Below are 16,938 nucleotides of genomic sequence, written 5' to 3' on the forward strand. Positions count from 1 at the left end.
CAGCTACAGCCTGACTGGTTTAGACTTTTGTGAGAAAGTAAGTAAAAGGATGGAAGCTCCGCCCCCTATAGCAGTATCCTGTTTCCTAGATTCCATCCTATTGGCCTATCTTAGAATAACAGTAACTTTAACTGGGGGTATCTATTACCTCAGAGTAATATACACCACCCATCCAGGTGTCCGGCGTGATTAATTATTGCCATCTGCCATCCCCCACCATGGACAGTAGTATCCTGTTTCCTAGATTCCAACCTATTGGCCTATCTTAGAATAACAGTAACTTTAACTGGGGGTATCTATTACCTCAGAGTAATATACACCACCCATCCAGGTGTCCGGCGTGATTAATTATTGCCATCTGCCATCCCCCACCATGGACAGATCACATAGAGAGAAATTATACTTTCTTTGGGAACCCAGGATAGGTCAAAGAAGTCCTAGGAGTAACTAAATTGACAACCTCACATCAGACGTAAATTACAGTCTCTGATGGAGGAATATAGAGTGAAGTGGAAAGTGTTTTTTGTTTGGTTCGAGCGGGAATTTGACCAAAGTAAAGTAAAGTAACTAAGTATATCATCATATTGCCGGGGAAGAAGGGCTGACATGTATACAGCCTCACACCTCCTCCATGCATCCTGTAAATTCCACTATGTACAGGCACGCGTTTATAAAATAATAATCTGTTTTTCCTATTATTGTAATGGAGATTTCTAGCTCCACAACATGCAATAATAATCATTCAGTCGTGGCCTTGGCAATGATCTTTTATTGTCTGCCTCGTTATCTGTAGCCCCGCCTTCACACACGGTCCGGATTGGCCACCTAGGATCCGCCCCAGAAGCCAAAGGAATTTCATTCGTACTAAACTAGTGAAGAACTCTGTATTATATAGGCACCAACTGACTAATCTCCAAGCAGATCCCAGGGTGGTATAAGACAGCCAAGGGTGGCGTATCGGACCATCTTTACCAACCATTTTCCATTATGGACACGCTTAAGTGTGCAAAAGCTAGATATGCGTAGAATCTTTAGAACTGCCATATGTTGTAAATGTGAGTAGTTAAGAATATTGTACCGTAAGCCCCACCTTTAGGGAGGTACCTTCTGCCCAGCTTGACAGGGTTTGACAAATAGACTGACAAATAGCCCCTGACAATTTGGTATACACGGAACAAAAAAAACCTAACATTTTTAGAGGGCTGTTGGAAACAGAACTTGGTGTATGAGTATGTCGGTAAGAATGGACTTCCAAAATTTTCAGGTTTTATCGCATGAGGTGAGGCGCACTTTATCTGAGCACCTGCTAATTTACGCCAGCCAATACATGGCAATAAAGTAATATGGTTTGTTTAAACTGTTACAGGTCTAACACGAGTACCGTCCCGCACACGTCAGCCGAGGTTGATGATGGTGGAAAGAAGCCGCATGCAATACTCAAACTCAAAATACATCCGTTGTTTATCAAGCTAAATTGAATGCATGTTGAATATAGTTAGCAAGGTACATTGTATGCGACATTGTGTATGTTTGGTCGGGATTCGAACTCCCAACCTCTTGGTCCAGAGGCACGGTCATAAGGTATAGGAGAGACATGCTGTGTTTTAATTTAGGTCACTGACCGACACCAGGGATTGTACGATATTTACCGGGGGTGGGCTGGTACGTTGACGGGAGATGCACAAATAAAATCGGGGCCACCAACCAACATATTACAGAAAAAAACCGTCGCCAGAGTCTTTTTTAAGACTCAACTTGTTTTAAATGATTATATATTCAGATTGAAGATGTTGGCTTTGGTTGAACATCAATGTGCTGCTTGAAGTTAAGGCCACACCAATTGAATTTGTTGTTTCTCGGATTTGCCCTGCCCATTTTTTTCTGATATGCATATATATGCCAAAAAAATTTTTTTTTTCTAAATCAACTGCAAAATGCTCAATGAAAGACATATTTTGGCCCCAACAGTTGAAGAAAGTCCTTTTCTTCCTTTTCTTCCTAGTTGTTAAAGTTTTTCAATGTAACAGTGCAATTTTGTTTCATGAAATGTTCAACATCTATTGTTTTAATTATAAACCAGCCTGGTATGTTCACTTCATGGCTCATATTGTAACATTTCCGGCTATCATGGGGTGCCTTGGCCTGTCTTTTATTTTTTTCATTTTGCCCTGTCCCTGATATTTTTTCTGAAAAAATCAGAGAAACAACAAATTAAATTGGTGTGGCCTAAGCTCTGTTGGAGTGGTGGCTGTTGAGTGCAGTGACCTGAAAGATCCAGAATTCAATTATCTCATACCTTCACGAAATATTTGAAGAGTTTTGAAATTCGTTCATTCCTTGTTTTTCTCGCTCTATGTATTTTCTCACTGGCTCCTGTAAGGCACCTGAGGCATGCATACGGCAGGAAATTGAAGACAGGAAGTGTGATAACCTTCTCTGGTTCCATTCTAGGACCTTTGACCTAACTTCCTGCTTAAAGTGCTAATTGAAACATGTGGAAGGAAGTATGGAAATACACACAAACAGATATATTAAAAACAGTAACGTTACCTCCATAAATCCAGGTAAAAATTTGATAGCACAATATATACAGTAGCTACAGTAGTAGGATTCACATCCTAGCAGTAATATAATTGGACAAAAGTAGACTAAACCAGAGAAGACTCAGTCTGGATTAAACCAGATCACCCCTATATACAGTGTAATGCATTGTGGCTTGGTATGGACTTTCAGTCCGTCACTATATAGGCTGATTTGGCAACTTGCATATCATCGAGCTACATGTAGTTCCAATTACCCACCAGACTTAGTGGCTTCTGAGAGGTAATTTCATGCTTTCAGCTAATGCCTTTTGACATATGAAAATTGCAAGTTATACGCAGTAATTATTGTGCATTCTTATTACTGAATGAACAATTGCTTTGGTTTGTTTTTTTTCAGAGTTTATTTCAGAATTATTAGGTGTCTTGCCAGGACTGAAGTAAGATTCATATAGAAGTGGCCCTCTGAGATTGATACTCATTTAGTTTTGAGGTGATTATATTTTTCTGGTAAGAGGGAAAAGGTGTTTTTTGCAGTGTTTGAAGTTTGTGGTTATTTACAAAATAATTAATTCACAGTCTCAGGATTTTGCACACACAAAGATTTTCTCAGTCTATCAGAGTTCACTGAGAAAACCCTGTTTACTCCTCCGGTTGCTTCTTACACAGAATACTGGTACTCCCAGTCCCCAAGTATGGTCCCTACATGTACGTCCTGCATTATTTTGGCAATCAAATACATTTGTGCATGTGAGCATGAAAGGGAACTTGTCTAACACAGTGGACACTTGTCTAACACAACCAAGCTTTATTTTGTACTGCATATGGCCCAATCTCTGCCTATCAGGACCACTTCATGGAACTACAATGTAGAAAAGGATGAAATAATCGTAATCCAGGATTTGAAAACATTTCAAGCAGCCCCCTTACTCCTTCTCTGAGTAATAGGGTACTCCTGAGACTTCCCAAAATTGTCACATAAAATTTTCTACCTCTTTGTAAGCTATAATTATCCATCATCCTCCTTGCTTGATGGCTAAATAGTCACTATGTCCTAAGTGTACATGAAAGCCTTTGAAATATAATTGTACTCCAAAAAGTAGTAAAATTATGCTTTAAACCTTTTAAAAGTGTGTGTAGATCTGTTTATGACCTTGATCTCTTGACTCTTTCTCTGTAATGTCTTTTTATGGAGCCTTATGAGACCAGGTAGTTTGAGGTTGAAGAAATAAAAATGTTACAAAGATTATTGTACAGTTGTAGAACCTGCCTGTAAAGGGCAACCAAAGGGCATATAAGGAAATGTGAATGAACTTACACCATTGTATACAATGTATGGGGGCCCGCAAGCCCTTTACCATAGGGCGTAATCAGCCATTTTAATTCTACGTAGGCCATTTTAATTCTATGTAGAGCGTAGATGGACCGCTTTAATTCAATGTAGAGTGTAATTGGCACATTTTGCGTGCAGCGTATTCGCCGTTTTAATTCTACGTAATGCGTTGTGGCCACTTGGAATTTATCGTAAAGCGTAATCGAGAAGTTTCTGAATTCAGCGTAGAGCGTTGTCGGGACCCCACTTGCAGGCCACCATGTATAGTCATAGGGCTTCCTCTGAGATACTGTACATGAAGATACATAATTTGTTACAATGTGCTTCACGGGAAGGAAGTATTATTTTGGGTGGCGATGGTTCGCTAGTTTGTATGTGTCTTGTCCAGAGCAGCAAGGATTGTGGGTGGGTGGAGATTTGGTTTCAGTTGATTGACAGGGTTGTGACCCGGTATGGTATGAGGTCACCATGAATGTTTACTTTGTTACCATGGTACGGAACATAAACCAATTGGTGTAATAAAATTATGGATTCCGAAGTAAATTACATACAATGATCCTACTGAGTGATACATTTCATCAGAGACTTTGATGTAATTCAATCAGCTAGTACACATTTACATGTATTTCCCCATGATCATACCATACAGTAGCTGTTCCAAAATTATATTCACAAAAACCCAAACACTTCGCAGTAGTTTGAAACCTCCAATTTCTTGTTTTAAGGCACTCAAGTTGCAAATTCTTTCACAAATGTCAAAAGTTCATATTAAGATGCACTGTTCCAAACAGTGCAATGACCCTGTCTTGGGTAGGGTCATTCCAAAACGTGCTTGCACATTGATGACTTCCCAGGAAGGAATTTTCAGTTGAAATGATTTGAAATGCAATAAAACTGGGCAGCTTGGGGAAATCTAGAGGACATTAAATGTAATAACAAAGTGTTATATAACTGATAACTTAATAATATGGATGAAAAGAGATGTTATTATTTATGAGTGTGGTTTTATTGTAGCACTGTTTAATCAATGGCAACTCCTTTTAGTTACCATGAGGTCAGTTGTGTGATCTGTTGTTGATTTCATCAGTGCTTTTTCAACAATATGTACATGTAGATATTCTTAGCTATGTACATTGTAATTTTATTATCATAATGGTAGGAATGTAGCTATAGGAAGTACCGTCAATCTGCCGGTGGAAATTTTTGAGGTGGTTCAGTAATTTCTACATAGACCTCACTGAAATTCATTTCACTGTTAATGTGCATTTTTATGTGTTCAAATTTTAACAGTAGTAGGAATACAGAGGTGTTTCCATATATAGTGAATCTACAGGACAGCGTATGAGCAGTGTGATTTTGATATCATAGAATTTTCAAGACTGTGATGGAATCTGGAATCAACCACTGAGAAAGATCTAAGGCAACATTTTCCATATCAGGGCAGCTGAATTTGTACAGTACTGGGACAAGTTAATTCTAAGAATGCCCATAACTGCTAGTCAGTTCAGCACCAAGGACAGGGAGTTTTCCACATTGTTTAGGAATCCTTTTTTCTTGGAGGGCTCTTTTGAAGTTTTTAATACACGTAGTAGAGGTAGAAACAGATTGAATCACGTACTGCTTACAACGTTGTGCCCTTGGGAAAGGCACTTTACACGACTTTCCTCACTCCACCCAGGTGTGAATGGGTACCTAACTTCGGTTGGGGAAAGTCGTATTGAGGTCACGTTGTGGCGCCGAATGGCAGCCGCACAGACCCTTGCGGCAGTTCCACAAAATGTGGAACAAATATGTATCATGTGTATTATTATGTGTATTATTACCATTTGTATCATCTGATTGTAAACCCTGCATCAATTCAGCACTATAAGGCTGCGATTGCACGGGTGATGTTTGGCCAATAAACCATTTATTATTTATTATTATTTTGCAGCTGCGCTGGCAGAGAACCTCAGCTAACACCGGTGAGAGACCACGTCTGCCCTGTGATCAGCCACCGACCTGCAACATTCCCATATATGGACGTAACAGTTCTTTCATACAAGCCATATACGTGTCAAGGTACTTAAGTATAACAGCTTGGCAAGATACGTACGCTGCGTACATGTTTGTTGTACGTATGTCACCAAATCATCTCTCAAAAGCCGTTTTCAAACTTTTGAATACCTATATTTGACATGCACAACGTACTAGTTACTAATAAAAAGCTTTTAATGGGAGGTATTTAATCCATTGGGTACTAGCTACACAAAAGAAGTAAAACAGTATATCTATGTCCTAATATAGAGGTTTTTCAACAATTGTGAAGTATAATTCAAATCCTCTGTCAACCATGTTGGCTAGTATAAGTGGATTTCAGCATGTTCAAAGATGTGTACACTGTAATCCAACATTATGGTGTGTTAGTGACATCATATGAAAAGCTTGTATACTGCAAACTTTGCAGAATTCTTTAACTGTCTTGTTGCTGTGGTGTGTTCAAACAACAGTACAACACAGTGGTTAGAGAACACAGCAGTGTGAAGGTTAAAACTTAGGTACAGAACAGGAAGGATAACTGTTGGGAACTGTGCGTACATGAAAATAAAAATGTATCGTGAACATACAATGAAGAACAGCCATTACTGACAATTTGTATAAGTTGATGAAGAGAAAAAATACAAAGAAAAAATTTATGTTAGGCTCTGCTCCTGAGGTATTCTCAGCGTGCAAAATACCTGGTTGCCCAGTTGCCCCAGGCAACCAAATTTACTTGGGGCAACCTATTTTTGAACCTAGGTAGCCCAGTGTGCTACCTGAATTTTTTTTTGCACCACTGTATCCGTCAGATGCTTTCTAATTTTAGGTATTAATGGCTATAACTGATACTAATCAGTTAACTAAAGGCTGTTTGAAATATTGTCAAAGGCTTATGTATGTAACATTTAATTTACTTAATTTGAGGAAAGTAGTAACTTATAGGTGGGGCAACCTAAAATTCTGATGGGCAACCTAATTTTTGCCATAGGTTCCCCACTGGGCAACCTGGTTCAAAAAAGTATTCCCTAATAATTGTTACTATCACCAAATGTCTTCATACATGGCCACATAACACACAATCCTTCCTAGTTCAGTTCCTATATATAGACTGAGTTTATAATGGCAGAATTTTGAACGTTGCTTGAGTTTAATTTTTAGTCTGTCCAGATTTTTGCCTTCTGACAATTTCAATGTCATCTAAGTGTATTGTGAGTGTCTCCTCTGCAAAGGTAATTTATCATGACAATTTCGATATTAATACATTAATATCACCAAAATACTATCAAGATTAACCTCAACGTAACATTACCAGTATTGGATACAGGCATATGGAATAGACCTGCTCTATTGAATTTGAATTTAATACAATCATGTAAAATGTCGACAAAATATCCCATATGGTACAAAATGTACCTTTCTTGTGGTTGGTTGCAAAATGTCCAGTTAAAAAACATTTAATAACAAATTCAAAAGTGGTCGTTCAAAGTCACTTTTGATTGATGACATTAGTTTAAGTAGACAGGCTATTAAAAGGGGAACATGTCTCTTGTATTTTGAATGCTTCTGGTCTACATTGTACATTGTTGCACGGAAAACTGACTTTTCCTAGACAGTCATTGTTGTTGCTGATGGTGATTTAAATTTTGTTGTGCTACATGAAAAATTAGTCCACGTAGTAGAAAAGAAAAACATAGTCCAGCTTGAAGTACATTTAACTGATTATAGGATAATATGTATATTCTGTCAATCATGTGAGAGATTTATAACTTAAGTACTAATTGTCAGACAGTAACATTTGAGTCAATTGGGTGTTTGAAATTTATTTGGTGCTGTTGCCAACTGCTTCTTTGTAAAATACATGTAGCATGAACTACATTGTATGTCATTGACTGCACAGTCTATTAATAGTGTTTTAAGCTCACTTGCAGATTTTGCAAACTTTTTTGGCTTACCAAGTACCAATGGCAAGAACTTGTAGTATAGCCATTAAAAAAGCATATTATAAGCCCTCAAAAGGTCTGATTGTAGAGTCTACTTTGAAGGCTATAGTATTTTGTGTTTTTGCTAGAAAGCTATCTAGAATGTTGCATTCAATGTTTGCTGAAAAAAGCTATTCTATTTGCCGGTATGATTATTTTCTGTCACTTTTTGTACACTGCAAAATAGAATTGTCTTGTAAGCCAATGACAAGGTTGTTTAATCAACCAATGGTGTTGCATTAGGCAAGCTTGATAACGATGATTGACAGTTCTGTGGTGAATGATTGACAGGTGCTTTTTTTGTAGCAGACATGACTCGTGATGTAATGATTTAATCAGGGTAAACGAAAATATGCTTACTGCAAAAATGTTGGTAGTAGGCAGCCAGTAAGGACAACAATGGAAACATGGTGTTTGTTATGACTTATTAAGAAATCAAAGAATGTAGGAGAAATAGCAAGAGTGTATACTTAGTAATATCTGTACATAGGATTACAGATACAAGAAAACACTTGTAGATAGAGTGTTCGGTGGATTACGAATGGATAGAGATGAAAGATATCGAGAAATGCAAAATAGAAGATAGCTAACATTTCATGTGCGTGGTTGCATCAGTAAAGAAGATTCAAGAAAGATGTTTATTTATAGAAATGATTTTGACGAGCGGTAGATTTCAGACTGAGGAAACTTTATGATTGTAGAGGTTGGCTAAAAATCTCTGTAGTGTTGTCAGTGTCAAATGTTGCATTTTGATCCATTGTAACAGTGCTTAGACAAGTAACAGTCCTTAGACAAGTAAAGCCTCAGTCACAACCCGCTGTGCATGCTTTTTGCCCGTACGTTTTATTGGGAGGCCACGTTTGCTATGTTTTTCTGAAAACATGGGGAAGGAGTGGCGTCGACGCACGTCACTTGCACGGTTTCTCATTTGTAAGAGTGTGGTCTGCACGCCACGTCTGGCCATCGTTCGTTGCGCAAGTGGTGAGTTGTACGTGCTTACAATGTACGATCTCTCTGCGATAGCAACTTTACCGTAAGTAGGCCGTACTCACACGTGCATCTTACGTATGGTACGTACGGGGCACGCGCGTCGCCCGTAGTCACACAGATGGTGAATCCGCAGACCGCATGCAGGAAAAGTTTTACATGCACTTTAAGTTCTACGGCGTGTCTGCGTGCTCCCAAATCCTTAGGATTCCGTATGGAGGGGGTACTCACCACGCACGGATGCCCTACGTTTTCCCACGTTTTTGCACGTAGTCACAGCACGCAGAAGCACGTACGGCGGGTTGTGACCGAGGCTTAACCTTACAGCCATATGTTGGGGAATACAATAGTCTGTCGTATGTACAACTAACATTTCAGCCAAGATAACATGAACCAGTATGTGTGTGGAGCCAAACTTTTGACATGACTCTTACATCTTCCAGTATCTGTATTCAGTGCCATCTGCGAGAACCATTATAACAGGCAAATTCTCTACAGAAACATGGCTTCCATTTTGTAAGTGTTCATGTATATATGCAGGGCAATATTATTCTAACAGTTGAGCTTGATAAGCTGTTTCACTGTTCCAACTGTGCATGTGTGAGGTCAAAGGTGAAGGCTTATAAACAGTTCTTGTCTAGACCATGTGATCTGCATTAGGAAATCACCTCATTTGCATGTTCGTGATATTTAAATGGTACCCTTACTGACCATGCTTCATGTCCAGACATGTTTTGTTTATAATGTCCCAGGAACCTTCAACATTGCATCATGCTGTGAGTGTGCATGTGCAGTTTAAACCGTGAACCAGCTTATTCATTGCATGCCATCAACTTGATAATCTTGTGTCAAAGTCATCGCTTTGATTGTAACATCGAAAAAAGGAGTGTTCACTTTGTGAAACTTGTAGCTTGACTTGAATGTTTTGGAAACTTTACTGTAATTCAAAGTTTGAGTTTTTTTAGTAAAAAAAAATCATGCATTCCCAATATTTCTTAACTCTATTTTCATCCAATCTATCAGAAAATTCTCTTCTCACCATTTAACTGATTTTCCCCTCATTGTTTTTCAAACCTCCACCATTTCTGTCATGTAAAAATTTTGAAGGTCACACCCAGAAAGTGGACTGCACTGATGAAGTCAGTTAAATTTTGAAATGTTTGCAGTTTTTATTTTTGATTGACCCAGCTTTCCACCACAAATTCATGGCACTGTGAAAATGCATCTCTTAAAACACCACAAAAAACCTCCTCCCCCTTCCATATATATAGATCTACCACAAAATTTAGACCCTGCAAAAATTAATGAATTTACCAGAATGACCAATCAGAAGGCTCCATTTCCCATTGTTTATCAGGCCATAACCTAAAAAGTGGTCGGTTATTGGACCGTACCATTATATAGGGGACAGAGCACTAACACTAGAGTTTCTCTGATTGATTACAAAGCTGTCTTTTGATTATGTTGATGAAACAAGGACATGTGGTTCCCATTATGTTAATGAAATTTTTGTTTTACGGATTTTTTTCACACCAAAGTTGGATCAATTTGATTTGACAAATAAAAAACTAACTTCCACTCAAATCACTGACGTAAAATTATTACTAACAGTTACATGCACCAAAATTGTTATGAAAAATCAGCTAAAAAAATATGCTTATGAAACTCTGTTGCAGTTACACAGACAATTTTGAATTTATCATATATCACTATAGTAGAAGTGAGAATTTTATAACCATTGGTAATTTTTTCCTTGGTTGCAATATGAATGCAACAATTCATATCAACAAAATTGTAATAAAATGCAAAACAAAATTTAGCACAGCCAGTCCCAAAACCAAGGAATTGAGTGGCACAGATGTACCTTATTAATCTTACTGCAGAAGTAGAAAATATAAATAATTGTAATAGCAAAAAGCAATTATAGAAAAACAGTATAAACAGCTTTTTGTGTGGAAACTAATGATAGTCTTTGGTGATGTTGTATTGTTACAAAATTGTTTGATTGTACATATGCGAAGAAACTTTCATCTTTTTTTGTTATCATTTTAGTGGAAATTATGACAGATTCAAGCCATGGAAGTGATTGGATATTTCCTTTCATAAAATTAAAGAGGCTGTGCTTATATGTAATAGCTAGAATATATTTTGCAATGTTTGTTAATAATTTTGTGAACATTGTATATTGGGTATTAGTTGTTTGGTGTAATAAGTCCTAAGGTTATCACGAAGATATGGTACAACAGAATATGGTATAACAAGTTCTGTGTGTTGGAAAAAAGTAACAAAGATCATGTGATTGTGTCGAGATTGTGTCAGTAAAATCATTAAAAAAACTTGACTTGTGTGTTTCTTGCCTCGTGTATTGCATTTTGTTAAAACCAAGTTGAATTTTAGGCCACGGCAATTTAATTTGTTGCTTCTCGGATTGCCCTGTCCATTTTTTTCTGATTTACAAAAAAAAAATGTTCTAAATTAACTGTAAAGTGCTCAAGTAAAGACATATTTTGGCCCCAATGGTTGAAGAAAGTCCTTTTCTTCCCAGTTCTTAAAGTTTTTCAATGTAACAATGCAATTTTGTTTCATTAAAAGTTCAAAAATTAATCTATTGTTTTAATAATAAACCAGCGTGATATGTTCACTTCATGGCTCATATTGTAACATTTCCGGCTATCATGGAGTGCCATGCCCTGTTTTATTTTTATTTCGCCCTGTCGCTTCATATATTTGCTGAAAAATTCGAAAAACAACAAATTAAATTGGTGTGGCCTTAGCTTGAATTTTGATTTGTGTTGGTACATGTCATCTTGAAACGGGGTTGAACGTAATTTCCAACAAAAATTGAACTCAAATTTTCTACTGCTCAACTCCAGTATTTGTCAAGTACCAAGCCATCCATCGCTATTGTGACGTCACGTTATGTACTGAAGATAAAACACACGACAATACAAGTAGCAGAAAGTTTGTGGTGCCCCCCGTCTCTGTTGATTATTGCAATGTCCTGATGTGGTGAAGATGGCTTCGTTAGGCCACATCAATTTAATTCGTTGGTTCTTGAATTTTTTCTGAAAAAAATATGAAGCGACGGCGAAAAAACAACAACACAGATCTAGACATACTACTATAGCCCCCAAATGCTTCGATAGGAGCCATGAAGTCAACATACATGTACATTTGTACATGTAAAAGACTGGGTTAATATCTAAACTATGAGAACTTTGAATCAAACCATTGCATTGATAGATGGAAAAACTGTAACAACTACCAAGGAAAGGACTTTCCTCAACTGTTTGGGGCAAAATATTAGCATTTTTAAGTTGATTCAGAACCAGAATCTTTTTTTCGTGTTGCACGCCCGCTTATGTGCATGGGCGGGCGTGCAACACTCCCAACGCCGTAGCGATACTGGCGAGCTCCCGATGGTCTGCCTACCAGGCTACTCCCAGAACAACTGTCATGCAGGATAGATTGTGACAGACGAATTCGGAGTAAACCTGAAACAAATTTAAACTTAAATTCTGTACCCCGTAGGGGAAAAGATTGGTAATCTCTTCCCATTATCTATCAAATCATATCATTGGATGATTGATCGTGCAGTATCAGCGACTTTTATGTCTTTCAAAATTGAACTTGTCATGCAATTCCTTGAATTAGATTGGAACCTGTTGCCATGTCCTAAGGCGTTACAATTCTTCAAAGTCTGGCAAGATGTAGTGTCTTCATTACGGAAGAGACAAGACAGTATTGATTCTTTCGTGCTCAGCTGCTTAGAAGCCAGGTTAATCGTAAGGCCATCTCCTGGTCCAATAAGAAACTCACGTGTAGCAAGCATAAGGCCACAGCAGGTAATTTTTATGGATGACATCAGCGCGCACATTAATTTCCGCCTGATTTTGGAGAAAAAAACCAACAAGAAATCTTGTTGGCTTCTGACAGTGTTCACCATGTCGAAAATGGGCAAAGATGTCTTGCCATGCCGGAAGGTGGATGGCAGATAACTATGAAGAGAGGAGACAAGGCTCTGATTTAATGTCTTGTTTCTTACTTTGATTCAGTGATATGTGATGTTCCCAGGCCCACTGAATCAAAACCATTTGTACAATGATTGCGTCAAAATTTTAAAATGTAGGAACCTTGTTTTTTTCGGCCCGCCTTGTTTTTTTCGCCCGCTCGCATTAGATTTGGAGTCTGTGGAGGATGTCATCCATAAAATTTAATTTCTGTGGCCTAACTGTTCCGTAGTAGACTGCACAATTCTTTCTTCCATTTTACACAATATCTGCCTGTACAACAGCAGAATTATAATTATCTTTACCTTCGCAGAAGGCAACATTTTGTTTTTGATCCGTTTTCCTCCTCTTCTTGTTCTCCAAACGAAAAATAAAAGGTCAATAACCTGGACCAGACGTCTGTCACCGTGGTAACTGGTGCTGTAGCAGACACCCTGTCGTGTTGGATTACATTATGTTGCAAGTAGTAGGACAGAGTTTCCCTCGTGTCTCCATATATATTTTATTGTGTTTCAGTAAGAATAATAAATAGATGTTTTTTTCTAGGCTTTTAGGGTACAATAAATACAATAATTGTCAATATCTCAGTACGTGGAAAGCTTCAAAGATGAATGGGTCCCCGCCAAATGAACTGATCATCTAACCGATGAATAAAATGCCGACTACCGGATCTTGCCGACCTGATATATTACCAACACTCTCTTATTACATGTAAGTCATGATCTATCGTTTCCTTAAGTGATAATTTACTATTCCATAGTCCCACAACTCTATCTTCTTCCCTAATTACGTAAAAGGATGTGTTTTTCTCGGAAAATAAGTCTTCCTGGGAAAACACTGAGGGGAAAGAAGACGTCTTTCTGAGAGATATGTCTTGAGAGAAAATTAGCTTACCACGGGAACCAAAATCTGTCAAATAAGAGAAATCTTTTCAGGAAAGAAGGAAATCACTACGGGAAGAGAAACACATCTGGAATAAAGCAGCGTTCGTGAGAAGAATACAGATGGTGTCCTCGGCCGACCTTTGAAAGCAAGAAACTAGAGTTCCCCGATCTCATACCTTCGCCAAATGATGTTAATCTTTATGACTGAGAAACTATAGATTTCCCCCCCCCCTGATTTAACAAATAGGATCCTCATTTTCATGAATTATACCAGTTTATCAAATTCTTAACCAAAAGAATATCTTATATTAACAAACAATGCAATTCTAGCATTTCTTCATCAATTATGCAAATATTGTACTTATTTGATTACATTATGTTTAATGATGTTCACCTTCACAGAACTTTCAAATACCACAAGTCTTCCCCGGCACAAGAGCTACCTACCATCCATATTTCGTAACTAGCTTGTCCAGATGAGGAGATATCAAAACCGGAAGTTCAGCTGCAGTACCATAGGAAGCCGCTAGGGGGCTCAAAATCTAACCATCTTGAGGTCTCATCAAGACCTACCCATCTACCAAATATCAAGTCAATCTATTTAAGCCTTCTTAAGTTATCGTGTTTACAGACACACACACACACACAGACAAACACAAAGACAAACACACACACGGACGCCTACGAAAACATAACCTTCTTGGCGATGGTAACTACAGGCATTCGAGAGATCAGATTCAAAAGACATCACCAAGTTTTCCCTGAATCTATCTTCTCTTCCATTCACTGCACCGCAGGCCAGTTCGGTTCGTGTCCTGAAAATCTATTTCGGGATGAAGAATCGGATAAAATCACTGAGCAGAAAATGATGGTACAACGAACCTCTCTCAACTCAAATCATTGATTTTTCTCGTACAAGCGTTGCGGGCTTTTGCATAGAACTCTTCAATTGAAATCTAAAATATGATGTTTCTAAAATGTAATGTCTTTTTGTCCGCCTTAGGCCACACCGACTTTTAAAATATTATGGATGACATCCTCTGAAGACCTCCAAACTAGTGCGCGCAGGCGAATAAAAAAATTCCGGCCAAAAATAAAAATGCCACTAACCACAGGGATACAAAGCTGGTATTGTAAATTTGTGTCAGTACATAGAGACGTATAGAACGGTATCAGGACATTTCGGCACCTGGACACTTCGGCACCTGGACACTTCGGCACCTACTAGGACGGTTCGGCACCTGGCCCATAATAGCTCGGTACCTTGCCCAGGACAGTTCGGCACCTGGCCCAGGATAGTTCGGCACCCAGCCGCCTGGACGGTTCGGCACCTGGACAGCCCGATACATTATGTGTGAAACGGTGTTGTTTAATCTACCTGACCCTATTACGGCCCTATTACGATATATATTTTTTCTTTAACTACGTCCGAGTACGCAACAACTTTGTTGTACAACAATAAAAGCAATACGGAAGGGGCAGTGTTGTGGTTCCAATGTTGTTAGTTACTGTTGCTAGGGAGGTGTCCAACGCGCGGGAAAAAAAACGTCAACACATTAACGGTAACGTTAGTGTTGTTAGTTACTGTTGCTAGGGAGGTGTCCAACGCGCGGGAAAAAAACGTCAAAACATTAACGGTAAACAGTCTATATATGGCATATATCAGTGAACATTGCGTCAAACAGTGACAGACTATAGCCTTGATACGTCTGTCCTGTTACAGCCTTCAAAGTTTGTTTTCATTTATTAGCCACAACGATGAAATGATAACAGGTTTGGATATCTTCAAAATGGATGTGACACATTTTTACCCATCGTGAACCTATCTTTGTGGATGTACCAACATGTCCCACCGCCAGGCAACGTACCCCTGCGGGAAGTGCAGAAGAAGTCCGTGTTCCAGTTGTGGGGCATGGATGCACATGTAAGTAGATCACCTTTATAATTACTTTTTTTGTCATAAAACATTTAAAATTACTCTATAGGTCCCACAAGCTTGCGTACGTATGTACGCGTTGTCTCATAAATTTGAACTGTCAGTCAATGTGTGACTATCGGCTTAAAGGAAATCAAAGCGACATAAGAATGATGTAAGCCAGCTATCAACTATAACTTAAATGCCTTACAATAATAAAGATTTACGAGGGTGTAAAGTTTTACACACACAGCATTGCTTTCGGTCCGCCAAAAGGTAAATAGCGTAAAGAAACAAACTGTATACGCCATCTTCATGTCTTCCCTGAATTTCATCTGTGAACGCTATTTCCGTTCCTCTGTTGCGTTCCTCCGCTCCTTCACGTAATAGCGGAGGAATGGAGAGGATATAGCGTGCATGATATATTCCAGGCAATGTCAAGACAGTTTACAAAGTTACATTTCTGGGACCACATTTCGCCCCTCATGCATTGAACCCCCTACCCTGTCACCACACAGTAAATACACAGACACATGTGTGAGGGCCTGCATGGGGCAGGGGGTGGCATAGTGATTACGCAAAATTTTCGCCGCCGATTACGAATGACGTTTCAGAGCTGATGAGTCTCAGAGCTGATTACGACTCTACGATTTGTGGCTAATGTGCAATTACGAATTACGTTGATTTTGGGGGAGGCTGTTCACGGATTACGAAGACAAAAAAATGCCCGATTACGCCTTACGAAAAAAGGCATGCAGGCCCCCTTGTATGAGGATGGCCTGGGCACCGCATAATATTACATAACAATATTTCCACGATTCCACGCTTCCGTCAATTGTTATCATCACAGAAATATCATCTTGACTTGCATACATTGTTTTTATTCTAAGAATTTTTTTACAGCTAATGAACCAATACCCAAAATATTATTCTTATGCAAAGAATGTCTAGCTTCTTTAGCATAAGAGAATAAAAGCTAAGGGGTGTTTTGTAGTAAGAAACCCATTATGACCACAAGAAAATATTTCTTAAACTAGAGAGCTAATAACTGTTCTTGTAGCAAGAAAAAAACTACCCACAAAAAATATTTTTGAACTAAGAACTATCTGTTCTTGTAGCAATAAAACCATTCTGAACACAAGAAAACTTTCTTTAACTAAGAGCTCACTGTTCTTGTAACAAGAAAAACCGTTCTGCCTACAAGAAAATGAATTTATAGTGCCCTATACTTATATATATATATATATATATATATATATATATATAGTAAA

The 16,938-nt window shown here is 38.4% G+C and overlaps 1 protein-coding gene across 3 annotated transcripts in view; it reads left to right on the plus strand.

Annotated features, from left to right (window-relative positions):
• Positions 1–6,529, plus strand: part of LOC109477840 (serine/arginine repetitive matrix protein 1-like) — a 60,804-nt gene extending 54,275 nt beyond the window's left edge. For all 3 annotated transcript variants that reach the window (XM_019779301.1, XM_019779440.1, XM_019779382.1), the window contains exon 18: positions 5,807–6,529. In XM_019779301.1, coding sequence (XP_019634860.1) covers positions 5,807–5,832 — 26 coding nt within the window. In that variant the 3' untranslated portion in view covers positions 5,833–6,529. The remainder of the gene's footprint in view (positions 1–5,806) is intronic.
• The last annotated feature ends 10,409 nt before the right edge of the window (positions 6,530–16,938 follow it).

Source organism: Branchiostoma belcheri, unplaced genomic scaffold (genome assembly GCF_001625305.1).
Source record: "Branchiostoma belcheri isolate BF01 breed outbred unplaced genomic scaffold, Haploidv18h27 scaffold1, whole genome shotgun sequence".
NCBI classification, from domain to species: Eukaryota; Metazoa; Chordata; class Leptocardii; order Amphioxiformes; family Branchiostomatidae; genus Branchiostoma; species Branchiostoma belcheri.